The 15341-nt window shown below is 42.7% G+C and overlaps 1 protein-coding gene across 3 annotated transcripts; it reads left to right on the top strand.

Moving 5' to 3' along the window:
• The first annotated feature begins 1485 nt into the window (after positions 1-1485).
• Positions 1486-11576, top strand: Hnrnpa3 (heterogeneous nuclear ribonucleoprotein A3). 3 transcript variants are annotated; one of them, XM_050119806.1, is made up of 10 exons: positions 1486-1581; positions 3752-4021; positions 4100-4310; positions 4861-4950; positions 5033-5128; positions 5224-5304; positions 5891-6037; positions 7241-7360; positions 7445-7515; positions 7611-11576. In XM_050119806.1, the coding sequence occupies exons 1-9, from the start codon at positions 1576-1578 to the stop codon at positions 7495-7497; spliced, it is 1074 nt and encodes a 357-aa protein (XP_049975763.1). In that variant the 5' UTR covers positions 1486-1575; the 3' UTR covers positions 7498-7515; positions 7611-11576. The 3 variants fall into 3 exon arrangements, with proteins under 3 accessions (XP_049975763.1, XP_049975756.1, XP_049975755.1); XM_050119799.1 differs by having other exon boundaries at positions 1498-1647; positions 10196-11576; XM_050119798.1 differs by having other exon boundaries at positions 1498-1647.
• Positions 11577-15341: the final 3765 nt, after the last annotated feature.

Genomic DNA, 15341 nt, shown 5'->3' with positions numbered 1-15341 from the left:
CTGAAACTAGCTGTGTAGACCAGTCTGGTCTGAAACTCACAGAGATTCTTTTGAATCTGTCTCCTGATTGCTGGGATTAAAAGTGTCAGTACCACACCTGGCTGTCCTCAATTGTCTGATCTCCTAAGGCCACCCCACAAATGCGTGATTAGGGGCTGTGTCACGTTGCTCAGATGAAGATCCAGGCAAAAGCCTCATGAATTCTAGGCAAGCAAGTTAGAACATACCTAAATCCATTTTTCCAAGACAGTTTCTCTGTGTAGCCTTAGCTGTCCTAGAACTTGCTCTGTAGACCAGGCTGGCTTCAGACTCAGATCCACTAGCTTCTGCCTCCTCAGGCCTGTGCCACCACCTGAATCCATCTCCAGTCTTTCACAGAAAGGGACAGGTAATTTCTAAAGGAACTTGTTAGGCGGAATGTTAAGTTAAAACAGGCGATTTGTTGCAGGAAAAGGCTTGTCAATTGTGCTTTTCTTTCCCCCAGTAATTTTAAATACATATATATTTTTTTCTGAAACAGGGTCTCACTATATAGCACTGGCTGTCCTGGGACTCTAAGTCAGAGACCCACCTGCTTCTGCCTTTCAGGGTGGCCTAGAGGTGTGCCAAACCACTCCTGACAAATCAGTATTGTTAATTTACGGTTATCATGGGTGTTGGGAGATATCTAATCCTATGTTCACTGTTTTTTGAAAAACTAAAATCCAAATTTCTTCAGATCCCTTTGCCAGGCAGAGAAAAGATGCGATTTCTAGTTCATTCACGTGCTTCACAGTGAAACTTTTAACAGATGTTATTTTTAAAAAGACTCGAATCACTAGTCAGCGGGTAGTCTAGCTGGCCACAAAGCCTCGTTACAAACTCTGGCAACCCTAACATCCTCTAAAACTCTGTACCCCAAACACATGATTCTGTTCCTTCCCCTCGGATTGATAAAAGCCTGAATTCTTTCAATCTGCGGGTCACCGGAAGAGTAAATCTCATTAAATCGGCCGCGTTTTCCCGCCAAGGCCGCAGGGCTAGCAGCCTGGGCCTCGTGAGGAGACGGCGCAGTCGCACTGTGCACGCACGCCGGGCCCCAGACACTTAGATCCCCGCGACGGGGGCGAAGGGCTCAGCGGCTCTCGGGCCGCGTGGTTTTCCTTAGGGCACTGGAGTGGGGTGACCTCGGAAATGGAGACTCAGCAGCGCACGGGGGAGGGGCGGGATTCGCCAAAAGAAAGGGAAAAGGCCTTTCTCCCGGCCAACGCGCGGTCACGCGGCTTTCTCCCGACGTGGGCGCTTCCCATTGGTCGAGCTGCCACTGACGTGCCCCAGTTGCCCGGCGCGAACCGCGGAGGGGGCGGCGCTGCGGTGGAAGTCGGTGCGGCGCGCGCGCGCTCCCGCGGCTCGACCAATCCCCACTCTCCGCTCTCGGCCCGCCAACCCGCCCGTCCAATCGCGCTCCGCGTCGGCACAACTCCGCCCCCGGTGGGCGGGCGGCGCGCGGAAAGGGCGTCACGTGATGACTAGCCCCGCCTCTTCCTCTCGGTCCCATATTGAACTCGAGTTGGAAGAGGCGAGTCCGGTCTCAAAATGGAGGTAAAACCGCCGCCCGGTCGCCCCCAGGCTGACTCCGGCCGTCGCCGCCGCCGCCGGGGGGAGGAGGTATTAGGGGGAGAGCGGGGGGTTGCTGGGTAGTTGCCGGCGTGGGGGGGGCTTTGGCTCGATGGGAGCGGGGAGGCCGGAGGGAACCGGGACGATCGTCCCGCGCTCTGCGCTGAGAGGGCGGTGGGGGGGGGAGGGGAAGCGGGCCGGGCGGCCTCATGGAGGCCCTCGATCGGCCTGGTCCTCTCGGTCGGCCGCCCCAGCGGCCCTCGGAGACCGCGGCGCGGTCGGGGAGGGGGGGGGAGTCGGCGGCCAGGAGGGGAGCCCGCGGCCTAACGTGGCCTGGCTGGCGAGGCCGCGGCCGGCATGGCGGGCCTCCGCGGGAGCGGTTGGGAGGAGGCGGTGGGGGAGGGGAGGCGCACATCCGGGCGAGCGAGCAGCAGGCGGGCGGCGGCCACATTGACATTGATCCGCTGGCGCGTTACGAAATGGCGCATTGGCCCGCAATGGCCGCCGCCTGCTTTACGCCGCCGAGGAGTGCGTGGGATTGGAGGGAGCGGCGAGAGAGGCGGCCGGGCAGAAAATGCCGCCGATGGCCTCGGGGCGCGGTGCTTTGCGCTGGGGTGCTGCCGGCGTGGAAGCGGGCTTTCGGGCCTCCTCGGCGATGACGATCCGCGCAGTTCTCTGGCCGGATTCTCTCCGCGCTCGTTTGGGGGTGCATTACTGAAAAGCTTGCCGCTTTAAGGTGCTTCCTAACCCGCTCCTTTCGCTCAACTATTTGGAAGGAAAGTACTTATAGGGTCTTGGCGGTTGAAGTATTAATTGTTTCAGGATTTGCGTGTAGGTAATGTGTTTATTTGGAGCTGTTAATACTTAATATAATTTCTTATTCTTTGGATTGGTGCCGTTGTGGTTCCCTGGATTTTGGTTTTGGAGAACTGCGACCACAGTCGGGAATTTCACGATTGCGGGGATTTTGTGTGTACAGAGATGTTATTTTTGTGTATTGTCGAATGCATTTATCCGAGGCTTGACTAAATGGGACTAAGTGAATTGATGCTTTGGGCAGTTGATAATGTAACGTGTTTGTAGTATGTAACACCTTTGTCACTGAATGCTTTAACACCTCTATTTCTAGAAGATTGAAGACATTTTTAAATGTGAATGAGTCTCTTAAGGATTTGTGTTGATTTGTCTTAATGCGTTCATTAAAAGCAGGTCACTTGAATTTAAAACCATGAAAATAAAAAATTCATACTAGCTATTTTCTAAGTAGATTACGGTTTTGTGCTTAATTCCTCTGGCAGACGGTATTATGCTTTACGGTGATGTAAATTCCAATTATATGCATGTGTATGTAGTGTTTGAAATCATTTTACGATATGTTTTAAGTGGGCATACAGCAAGTTCACTTGATTACAGAAAGCGAAGTCCTGCAACTGGGTGTGATGATGCACACCTGTTACCCTAGCACGTGCAAGGCTGAGGTAGGAGGGCTGCCTCAAGTTAAGTCTAGCGTGAGAATCTGTCTCATCAGCACCTTGCTCTCAGCACTACGGGGTTTAACCCATAGAGGTGTTTTTTGTTCTTTATGGGATGTCTGTTTTGCTTAGGAATGTCTTTTAAATAACCGATTTGCTGGAAATCTTAATTTTTCCGAATTTGCCACACAAACCTATTAAGTTGCATTTTGTAGATTGTGTTTTAAAATCAAGGGTTTGTTGGTGTTGCAGACTGAGGATAGTGGCAATGGCATGGGTGAATGATGCTGACTCTTCAGGTCGTGCCCCCCCCCCCCATGACTTGTTACAAACATCTGAAATACATTCCTTTTAGTTGTAGCGGTCAAAAAGAGTTTTGTTTTTTAATTCTGGGGTTCAGTTGAGTTAACAATGTTTTAAAATGACCCCAGGTACCATTGTAGTGGGTTTTTTTTGTTTATTTTTAAAACAGCCCACCCACTATATTTTATACTGGCTTTGAATTGGATATGTGACCCAAGCTAGCCTCTGCTTCAAACGCTGAAATTAACTGGTGTGTACTATCATGCCCAGCGTAGAGCAGATTTATTTAATTGGGATATTAATGTTAAAAATTTTGAAACTCACGTGACATAAAATTTGCTCCAAGAAAAAATAAAAGTGTACTGATCTTTTTTTCTCAGGGCCATGATCCAAAGGAACCAGAACAGTTGAGGAAACTGTTTATTGGTGGTCTGAGCTTTGAAACCACAGATGATAGCTTAAGAGAACATTTTGAGAAATGGGGCACACTTACAGATTGTGTGGTAATGAGAGATCCCCAAACAAAACGTTCCAGGGGCTTTGGTTTTGTGACCTACTCTTGTGTTGAAGAGGTGGATGCTGCAATGTGTGCTCGGCCACACAAAGTTGATGGGCGTGTGGTGGAACCAAAGAGAGCCGTTTCTAGAGAGGTATTTTAATAACATGTTGTATGATTTATGGGGCTGTAAGAGTTTGGTTTTTTTGACTTAAAATTATTTTGTTTGCAGGATTCTGTAAAACCTGGTGCCCATTTAACAGTGAAGAAAATCTTTGTTGGTGGTATTAAAGAGGATACAGAAGAGTATAACCTGAGAGACTACTTTGAAAAGTATGGCAAGATTGAAACCATAGAAGTTATGGAAGACAGGCAGAGTGGGAAAAAGAGAGGATTTGCTTTTGTGACTTTTGATGACCATGACACAGTTGATAAAATTGTTGGTAAGTAACAATTAGTTGCTGCATGAATGATTTCTGTTTTCAACTGGATCCACTAATGTGTTTATACTTTGAAAAGTGTAGAAATATGTAATTTTAGTTTACAAGTCATCTAGAGCAGTGCTTCTCAGCCTTCTAATGTTGTGACCCTTTACAGTTCCTCGTGTTGTGATGACCCCACCTATAAAATTATTTTTAGTGCTACTTCATAACTGTAATTTTGTTACTGTTATGAATCATAACGTAGAGATCTGATGTGATTCGTGTCTCAATTAAGGAGCATTTTCGGGTGATGGCACACCCAGAGGCTGAGGCAGGTGGATCTCTGGAGGCCAACCTGGTCTATAGAGTGAGTTCTAAGACAGTGTGGGCTGTTAACACAGAGAAACCCTGTCTTGAAAAACAAAATCATTTCTTCCCCATATATCTGCTCCCCTTCTCAGTCTGCCAATTTAACAGTATTTTAGTTACTTGCATGGTAACAAAGGGTTTTACTTACATGATTTTCCAAACAAAAATAACTTTCTTTTGTCTTTTACTTAAAAACTTGTAGTTCAGAAATACCATACTATCAATGGGCATAATTGTGAAGTGAAAAAGGCCCTTTCTAAACAAGAGATGCAGTCTGCTGGATCACAGAGAGGTAAGTAGGATTATATACACATAAATAGGATATGAACAATAGTTGAAAGATTTTAAAATTTCTACTTTGACCTGTGTTGCAGGCCGTGGAGGTGGATCTGGCAATTTTATGGGTCGCGGAGGGAACTTTGGAGGTGGTGGAGGTAATTTTGGTCGTGGCGGAAACTTTGGTGGAAGAGGTAAGGTACATTTTAAGTGCTAATGCATCAGAAATTTACTAGTAAGTTCAAGGTATAGTGTTAATTCAACCTTTGATTTTTTTTTTTTTCCTTAGGAGGCTATGGTGGTGGAGGTGGTGGCAGCAGAGGTAGTTATGGAGGTGGTGATGGTGGATATAATGGATTTGGAGGTGATGGTGAGTTTGTAAAGATTTTGGTTTGTAAAGAATTTCTGCATTGCCAGGAATCAGACACATGGCCTCATGCTGTGCAGTAAAACTTAGATATGGCAGATGTTTGCTGGGTATTCAGTCAGTAAAAGTGTCATGCCTTCCACATTAAAAATTTACCACAAAAGAAGCCTCTCTGCCAAGTAAAATGTTAACTAGTTGTCAGTATGATTTATTTGTGCCAGCAGTTGAGCTAAAACTGCTAAGTGAAAACTGACTTGTTGAAAAAACATAAGACTCATCTTAAGATTTCAGCCACCAGCTGGGCTGTGGTATGGCGCACACCTTTAATCCCAGCACTTGGGAGGCAGAGGCAGGCGGATCTCTGAGTTTGAGACCAGCCTGGTCTACAAGAGCTAGTTCCAGGACAGGCTCCAAAACCACAGAGAAACCCCTGTCTCGACCCCCCCCCCCCCCACACACACACAAAAAAAGATTTCAGCCACCAGGATTGCTTGGCTCTGACGAGATTTTAGAGTGTTAAGTGTGGTAGAAACCAGAAGTGTTTGAGCCCTCCCTCTACATTTGTTTTTGTATGGCTTTTTTTTTTTAGGTGGCAACTATGGTGGTGGTCCTGGTTACAGCAGTAGAGGAGGCTATGGTGGTGGTGGACCAGGCTATGGAAACCAAGGTGGTGGATATGGTGGTGGTGGAGGAGGAGGATATGACGGTTACAATGAAGGAGGAAATTTTGGTGGAGGTAAGTTACAGATGTTTGAAATAAACACAAATGACCATTTAAGTTAATTCTCTGCAATACTCAAACATTCTTAAGGATAGACTTGGGAAAGAAATTTTAAGTGTTAATAGCTAAAATAAAAGCAAGCTCATCGGGCTGGAAAAGATAGCTCAGAGGTTAAGAGAACTGACTGCTGTTCCGGAGGTCCTGGTTCAATTCCCAGCAAGCACATGATAATTCATACCCATCTATAATGAGATCTGGTGCTCAGAACACTATATACATAATAAATAATAAAAACAAGCTCATCCATGTAAACTTAGCTGACTGGCCATGCCCATTGTTTTTAAGTTGTGGGAAAACGGGTACTGCATACATTTCACAATTAGAAAACAATTTTGAAGATAATGCATGTAGGGAAATTTGGGTTCCAGATCAGCATAGCATAGATTAAGGTTTCTAGTGTACAGTTGAATGCTGTTGAGGCATATTTACAGTATTTTATGATCATAACTATTCCCAAAACATTGTCATCATAACAAATAGGATATTATTTTGAAGCGGTACTATATTATAACCCAACTAGCCTTAAATATGTATTGGACTATGGCTTTGAAACCTTGCACCCACCTCCCAACCACACCACGCAAATTTGATCTTTAAAAAAATTTTTTTTTGCAGTTTATAAGAGGAACTTTAATATAGTAAAACAGACATGTAAAAGTAAATTACATGGGGAGACTTAGAATGGAGTGTGCAAAATGTTTGAATACTTAAGGTGGCTAGGGTGCTATATCAGCTCTTAGAATACTTTGGGTGTGTTACTCTATGTGTTTGTAATGTATTAACGTACTACATACTGTACCATGGGTTTTCCATAATTACAGGTAAAGATTTGGTAGAAAACTGTTGAACCTAACTTATAATGTGAGAGCTGATACTTTAAATTGCTGCTTTAAAAGAAGGTGCATTATATCAGAATCACATGGACAGTTTAGATGATTTAAATGATAAGGTCAAAATGTGCTGAAATTTAATGAGCTTCTTAGAAATGTACTCTTGAATGTTACACTTACTAAGCCCCAAATCTATATTAGCTCACTTAGGCTTCTGGTAAATGAAGTTTAGTACCTAAGGTTGATGTTAATGCTTGCATTAAAAAAATACTTACATGATTGTACAAATTATTATGGTAAACTACAAATAAAATCTTTGTGATTTCAGGTAACTATGGTGGTGGGAACTATAATGACTTTGGAAATTATAGTGGACAACAGCAGTCAAATTATGGGCCCATGAAAGGGGGCAGTTTTGGTGGAAGAAGCTCAGGCAGTCCCTATGGTGGTAAGTCCTTTTTAGTTAGAATTCTTTAGAGCCATCTTGGTTAACATTTTATGTGTACTTAGAACTGTGTGCGTTATTTTCCAGGTGGCTATGGATCAGGTGGTGGAAGTGGTGGATATGGTAGCAGAAGGTTTTAAAAAAAACAGCAGAAAAGGGTAGGTATCCTTATTTTTTTTAAATTATGATGATAAAAGATTATATGGACTGTTCACTGAGTGTATTAATTTTTTTATCCTGTATTATTCAACAGGCTACAGTTCTTAGCAGGAGAGAGAGCGAGGAGTTGTCAGGAAAGCTGCAGGTTACTTTGAGACAGTCGTCCTAAATGCATTAGAGGAACTGTAAAAATCTGCCACAGAAGGAGCGATGATCCATAGTCAGAAAAGTTACCTCAGCTTAAACATGAGGCCCTTCTTGTTCAGGACTGTCAGAGCCACAGTTTGCAAAAAGTGCAGCTATTGATTAATGCAATGTAGTGTCAATTAGATGTACATTCCTGAGGTCTTTTATCTGTTGTAGCTTTGTCTTTCTTTTTCTTTTCATTACATCAGGTATATTGCCCTGTAAATTGTGGTAGTGGTACCAGGAATAAAAAATTAAGGAATTTTTAACTTTTCAATATTTGTGTAGTTCAGTTTTTCTACATTTTTAGTACAGAAACTTTAACAAAAATATGCAGTTTTGAAGGTGTTTCCTTGTGAGTTAACAAGTAAAGAAGATCATTGTTAATTACTATTTTGTATGAATTTTGCTAAAGTTAACTGTAAAGAAACACCTACTGACTTGCAACTTAAGGGGAATCTATTCTCCCCATTTCCAAAACCATGATAAATGGGCACTGACATGTGGAGAGAATAGATATTTGTATGTTTGCAATGTGTGTTTTAGATAATTAGGATTGGGTAATTAAAAAAATAGCATATTTGTGAATTTAATAGCATTAAGATTACTGAAAAAGATCTCAAAAGTTCCTATTTGGTTTTTGTGCATTTTCTTTCAAAATGTAATCATGATTTAGTATGTTAGATATATTGAGTCCTAGCTGTGTTAAGAACATCTCCATTCCTCATTTACCTTGATCACATTGAAAACTGCTGCCAATAGTTTGGGGTATAAAGTGTTTATACTGCCCTCTACTAAAAGATGGTGAATGTATTTCATCTCCCAGTTCAACAGTTCTAATACAGGACCACCAAGTCTGCTGTGTCTGAGCAAACTGGTGGATACCTGGTTCGTTCTGCTTTCCAAGTTTTAAACCCCCAAAGCACACGGATCTAGTCCCTTTCCTTGGTTTAGTTTCCCACACACACAGTTTTTCAGAACAGAGGAATAAAAATCACTTGTTGAACCCCTAACTGGCTGGCATGCTTTCCTGTTCATACCCTATACATTTTGCTGGATGATGAAGCCAAGGATAGTTAAGGTGTCATTGTCCAAAACAAAGCAGCAGAAAATGTAGCACAGTTGCTTTAGTGTGAGCCACCTCACTTCCCAAAGAGTTCAAATTGGATAGTCCTGAATGCTTAAATCCCCAAAGAACACAGTTATTCTTTGTACATATTTCATCCTAAAACATGTTGGTGTTTGTTCAGAGACCCTGGTTGAGAAGAGTTCTAGAAACTAAGGTCGTTTGAAAAATGTCTACTGTTGCGCCAGCTAGTGCTTAACTTCATCCAAGCCCCGAGTATGTGCTCTGCTGTTGCTTTCTTTGGCAGTTGAACGTTGAATTCAAATTTTTACTTGGTTTTTGAAGTATAAGCAAAACAAGCAATAAAAAGGGGAATGGGGTGGGCTAGTGTTCAAATATGCTCTCTTGTGCTCTAATTCTGTGCCTCTGTGCATTATTAATATTTGGATGCATGCAATGCTAGCATGGAACTTTGGTCTTCACAAATACTGCAGTTTTTCCAGAAACACTCACAAACCAATAAATGTAACAGACAACATTCCATTTGTTAATGGGCATATGTGAATAAGCAGTGTAGAAAATAGGCTCATGTTAGAAAATGGTTACATCTTTCATAACAAAGTGTGGTTATATAAATGGACACTGTCAATGTTCATAGTTTAAACCCGGGTACCTGGTCAAAATGCTTAGGAAATATTAAAACTGAGCTAAATTGTCTCAAGTCATTTTATTCATATAATAAAGATTTAAAGAATTGGGGAGGTTAACATTTGCTGGTTTTGTTTGTGAAATTGTTGGACACAACCTTGACAGTATCCTTTAATGTCATGAGGTCGATTGTATTGTTAACCAACTTTTTATATTCTGGAACAAGTATAATAGTTAAACATTTTAAGTAAGTTGATGTTTACAACCTATAATCAGGTGAAATCTGTATGTGACCTGTTTATAAGTTGTACAAGGTTAGCTTTTGTGAAGAATGTGGAAAAGTAAGCCATGAGAGTGACTTAACCAGCTTTAAAGGACCTAAGTTGTGCTTTTTAAGCACTGGATCAAAGGAAACCCACTAAGACAGGACTTCAGCAGCCTTTGTGTTTGGACAAGTCAGCATAAATAAAGAATGAGAAGGCAGCAGCAAGAACTTCAACTACAGAGAAGTGGAGGCATATGATACTATGGTGATAGTGAGCAGCTTTCCAAAAGCTAGTTAAATCTGCTTATTGCAACTGAAATGTCGAAGAAAGTAGCAGGAAGGAGCTCCGCCTTTTGGAACATCAATGAGATAGTTGCCACAGTCACTAGGTCTAGCATTTAGACCTGCAAGGAAGGGCAATAAGCATTAGGTAAGGCTTGAATTTGAATTTTTTTCACTAATTAAAGAGTACATTTTTGTAAAGCAAGGTAAGAGTAATCTTTTTAATTTGCAGGTGAATGAGAACCCTACTTGCCTAAATGAGGAATGTCATTCCTACCATCTTAAATACGAAGGTTTCTGGCTGGGTAAGGTTTGTAGCTCACAGTAAAACCTGATGACACCATTGGTTCCCCTACAAATCCATGCCACAGTTTGGAACATTACCCCCATTAGTAGGTACACTGGTAGGATCCTCAAGCTCAATTTTTTTTGGGTATACTGTTGAACAAGTTCTAAGACTTGGCAGTTACATTCTGCAGTGGCCATGGGTATTTGTCAAAAGCCAGATGTGGCCTCTTCATACATACCACTCACCATTGGTATCTATGGTAAAATCCATTTTCTATAGGGGAAACGAAGGTCATGTTGGCTTTTCAGAAAATAATTTTTTGGAATATGGCTTCAAATAAGCTATACTAGTTCTACCCTGAAGAAAATGGGGAACTTTGACAGTTATCAGAATGCTTGTCTTCCTCAAGGTTTTCTTGCATAGCAGTTCACTATCATGTGGACCATTAGGAACAGTCATTTTTACTTGTGTGTCTGTCCCCGCCATTCCCTAAACAGGGTCTCACTGTTGTCCTGGCCTAGAACTTGATCCACCAGCCTGTCCCCCAAATGCTGGGATGGTTAAAGGGTGGTGCCTAATTGTCACTCATGTTCCTTAAAAAAAAATCCAAAGAACAATTGAGTTACTATCCAGATAAGTTGCTGATTGTTCATAAGGGCTATTTTTTTTTTTTGCTGCCTTGAAAGGGCTTTGAAAATTGCTTTTTAATAACTTCAGAGGACAAGTTTGCAAAAATACTGGTTAGAGATGTTTTTCACACAGGGATGCCCTATATGTTTTCCCTATACTAAGTTTGCTTGGTATTTCAATCAGTACTGAATATACATGACATAGGTCAAGGTAGCAATCTTTGAATGGTGGTTCTTTCATTCAGATTTAGAGAAATGCATTTTTTTAAACAGGCATTTTCATTTTCTTAAATAAAATGATTTTACTTAATGTGGTTCCACTGTCATTTCTGCAAAAGCATTTTACGTACAAAAGGTGGACAGGAAACAATTGGGTGATTTTGTTTGACCTGTGGGATACTGTTCCTATTTTACATGTCTAAGAGCTGCATTCATATGTCAAGAACATGGGCTACAGAGAAATGGGCTTGGTTTCAATGATTCTGTTATGTTGCAATTCAAAACATTCCTGACAGTGATGGGCATGACAAAATGGTAAGCATGGGATGGGTAGGGTGCTGTGAGGAATGGTAGTCTAGCCAAGTATTTGTTTTTTTTATGACAGCAGAGGTGGTCTGTATTGCATTCAATTGTTTAATTTGTAGTATAATGAAATGTTAACAGATGACTTTTTCATTAAAATATTTTTAGAAGTGTGTGTGTGCTGTTTTCTCACTTTGCAGTGTTCTTTTAGCTCTATGTGAATATAGGCAGTAACAAGTTTGGGGTGAATCTTAATAGAGTGAGCTTGTTTTAAGACAGTATAACTTAAAAGCATACTGCTACCTAATAGAAGGACAACGGGATAATTGGTGTTTGTGGAATTTATAGACTTCGTGGTTGATAACACGTGTGAAATGGTAAAGACTGGGGGAAATGAGTTCTAAGTGTGACAACTTTAACCTTGAAAGGTGGTTCCTTGGTCAGACGTGAAGTTAGGGTAAGAAACTGAGCTCTATTACAGCACCTCCACCCCAAGATATGGGAGTCTTCATAACATTTGAGTTTTGAGATTCTAACAACTCTTAAACCCAGGCTGGCTCAGATTCCACTTCCTCTGCTGGGTCTGTGAGGATGCCTAACCACCCCCCCACCCCCACCGAGACAGGGTTTTTCTCTGGCTTTGGTGCCAGTCCTGGAACTAACTGTAGACCAGGCTGGTCTCGAACTCAGAGATCCGCCTGCCTCTGCCTCCCGAGTGCTGGGATTACAGGCGGGCGCCACCATCGCCCTGCTAACCACTTTTGTAAATAGTCCAGGTGAGAGTCTTGGTGCTGGGATTTTTACATCTTCATATACTGGCTTTATGTAATTAGGAACCACAAATTGCTACTTTAATTCCATTTTCGCCAGAATATATTTTTGTGTCGGGATGAAAAGAGCTCTAGTGCCACGTGCTGAGTTTTGCCCCTGATCTTTGCTTAGCACGCACAAGGTTCTGGATTCAGTCTTTCTGTTCAAACCTGCCAAACAGGAAAGAAGATCAAGATTGAACTCCCTGATGTACTTAAGTGCTATTTTCTTCAGCAAGATGAGGATCCTGTTAAGCATTAAGTAGGCATAACTTTAGGTTGGCTAGGGGACATGCCACTTTTTCTAGCACATTTGAAAACGGGCAGTGGTAGGGTGTTAACTAGATGTTCAGCCCCAATGGATAGTTCTAGGAACTGGAAGGTAAGCATGTGTCCACTGATAATCTCTAAGGTCTAGTTAGGATAAACATGTTCCAAGTTATGTAAATTTTGAGCTTTAAAGTTTTAAAGGAGCTCAATGGTAATCTGAAGGAGGCAGAGGCAGGTAGATCAGTTTGAGGCCAGCCTGGTCTACAGAGTGAGCTCCATGACAACCAGAGCTTTTTTTGTGTGTGTGTGTGGGGGGGGGAGGTTCAAGACAGCGTTTCTCTGGTTTTGGAGCCTGTCTTGGAACTAGCTCTTGTAGATCAGGCTGGTCTCGAACTCGGGGAGATCCTTCTGCCTCCGCCTCCTGAGTGCTGGAATTAAAGGCCTGCCATGCTCCCCCCCCCCCCCCCCTTCTTCTCAGGGTTTCTCTGTGTAACAGCTCTGGCTGTCCTGGAACTCACTCTGTAAGAGTGGCTAGCCTAGATCTCACAGAGATCAGCCTGCTTCTGCCTCCCTAGTGCTGGGATTAAAGGCGTGCGCCATCACCGCCCGGCACAAGCAGAGAAGCTAGTCTTGAAAAGCCAACTACATATATGAATGGATGGAAATGGATGAGTTTTAGAATGCGTTTCTCTTTAGGCATTGCTTTTTTTCTTTACTACTCCCTTTCTCCTACCTTTACCAGTGACACCAACACTCCCCGCTGTCCTTGACCACTAAAGATTATTTTGCCTGCATGCACATAAATGTGCATACCTGTTCCTAGAATCCCAAAGAGGGCACCATTCCCTGGAGTTCCAGATTTTAAGATAACTGGGTGCTAGGAACCAAACCTTTGTTCTCTGCAAGAGCAGCAGGTGCCCTTAACAGCTGAACCATCTCTCTAGCCCCTTCCATTGTGATTTTTAATAGCTTAAAATAGTTGCTATCTGGAGGTTATAATGGTTTTCTTTTTAATGGACATTGTTTCCAATGTGGTTAATGGGAACATCTTTCAAGCTGCAGATAAGCCACCTGCAGGGAGTTTCAGTTTTATGCCTTCATTTAATAACTATTAGGTTAGGGCCAGGTGTTGGTGGCGCATACCTTTAATCCAGCACTCAGGAGGCAGAGGCAGGTGTAGCTATCCTGGTCTACAGAGCGAGGTCCAGGACAGGCTCCAAAGCTACAGAAAAAAACCCTGTCTGGAAAAACAAAATTATTAGAATGCAATTAGGTTTTGTTTAGTCTGTAAGCTTTGCCTGTCAGGTTTAGATTGTGAACCTAATCCACTTGGACAATTTATTTGGGGTTGGTTTGTGTTTTTATTTGATATTGCCAATAAGAAAGCTTAAAATACTTGGGTTTTGGAATTGAAGAGATGGCTTAGTGACTAGGATTATTTGTTGCATTTCCAGAGGACTTAGGTTTGATTCCCAGCACCTACAAGATTTTCCCGACAATTATATTAAAGCCATGTACTATCATTATCCAGCCTCATAATCACATAAATTATGGGTGTGGTAGTACATTTGAATAGACTCCCTATTTACTAAAAAACAGCCAGAAAATCTCTTGGCTGGGTTTCTAGGTTCTTAATACAAGGGGCTACAGAGTTGGCACAGTGTTTAAGAACACTTGTGGCTCTTGCAGAGACCCAGGTTTGATTCCCAGTCCCACATGGTTTACAGTCACTAAACCTCCAGTTTCAGGGGACATGCATTCAGGTAAAACCTTCACACACATAAAATCTAAGAATAAGGGGCTGGAGAGATGACTTAGCTAAGAGCACAACTCTTGCAGAGAACTAGAGCCCAGTTCCTAGCAGCCACATCAGGTGGCTCACAAACCAGCTGTCCTCCAGTGTCTGGTCTCCACAGACAACTGCACTCACGCACATACCCAATGCAGATGTTCAGGCACACACATAATTAAAAGTTAAAGATTTAGAATACAATGTTTGGTGTATCCTCAAAGGTGTGCATTTTAGAATTTAACTAAAAACAGTTCAAGCAAGGTTTAGACAGTTGGGCTAGATTTAATATTTCGAATATAGAACAAAGGGATATGGGGTTTTGGTAGTTGGGTATGCTAGTATGTTCTGAAGTTTTACATTTTTTTTCTTGCCCTAGCTGTCCTGGACCTAGTTCTGTAGAACAGGCCAGGCCAGACTCAAAGTCCTCAGAGACCCGCCTACCTCTGCGGGATTAAAGAGTGTTGGGATTAAAGGTGTGCACCACTGCTTCCCGTCTTTTTTTTTTAAAAGATTTTGTGTGTATGGGTGTTTTGCTTGCATGCCTGTCTGTGTAACTGGTGCCCACAGAGGCCTGAAGAGTGTGTTGAGTCCCCAGGAACTGCAGTTACAAATGGTTGTGAGCTGCCATGCGGGTGCTGGAATTTGAGCCCATGTCCTCTAGAAGAGCAGTCAGAGCTCTTAATCAAGGAACTCTGTTTTCAGGCCCTCTATTTGAAATTTTAAGCAATTACATAAAGCACTACTTAATGTAATTTAGGTACTGTAAAGAAGTCCTATGGTCAGTTCTCTACCCCCCTCTTCCACGCCCGGACAAGGTTTTAAAGGCGTGCACCACCACGTTGGCCCAGCAGGCAATTCAAAGCCGGCCTGGTGTACAGAGTTCCAGAACAGTCGGGAGTACAGAAAATCTGTCTTGAAAAGTCAAAAAAAAAAAGAGGGGGGGAGGAAATACAGTGGCATATACGAACCTCACAACTGCTCTCTCTGACCCCGCTTGCCTTGTAGACTGCTTAGATGCACAAACCGGAGGGAACAGGCTCATTTCCCACCCAACCGCAGTCCCTCCC

This window comes from Alexandromys fortis, unplaced genomic scaffold (assembly GCF_014885135.2).
Source record: "Alexandromys fortis isolate MF-2015 unplaced genomic scaffold, M_Fortis_MF-2015_v1.1 scaffold_8_1_9099942, whole genome shotgun sequence".
Lineage (NCBI taxonomy): Eukaryota > Metazoa > Chordata > Mammalia > Rodentia > Cricetidae > Alexandromys > Alexandromys fortis.
This window is presented reverse-complemented; position numbering and strand designations above follow the sequence as displayed.

Bases quoted from the DNA above. Each gene is read 5' to 3' on its own strand.
- Hnrnpa3 (XM_050119799.1), top strand. From the start codon at position 1,576: ATGGAGGTAAAACCGCCGCCCGGTCGCCCCCAGGCTGACTCCGGCCGT. The intron at 1,648-3,751 runs GTATTAGGGGGA...TTTTTTTCTCAG, and splicing joins GCCGCCGCCGGGGGGAGGAG to GGCCATGATCCAAAGGAACC. The intron at 4,311-4,860 runs GTAAGTAACAAT...AAAAACTTGTAG, and splicing joins CACAGTTGATAAAATTGTTG to TTCAGAAATACCATACTATC.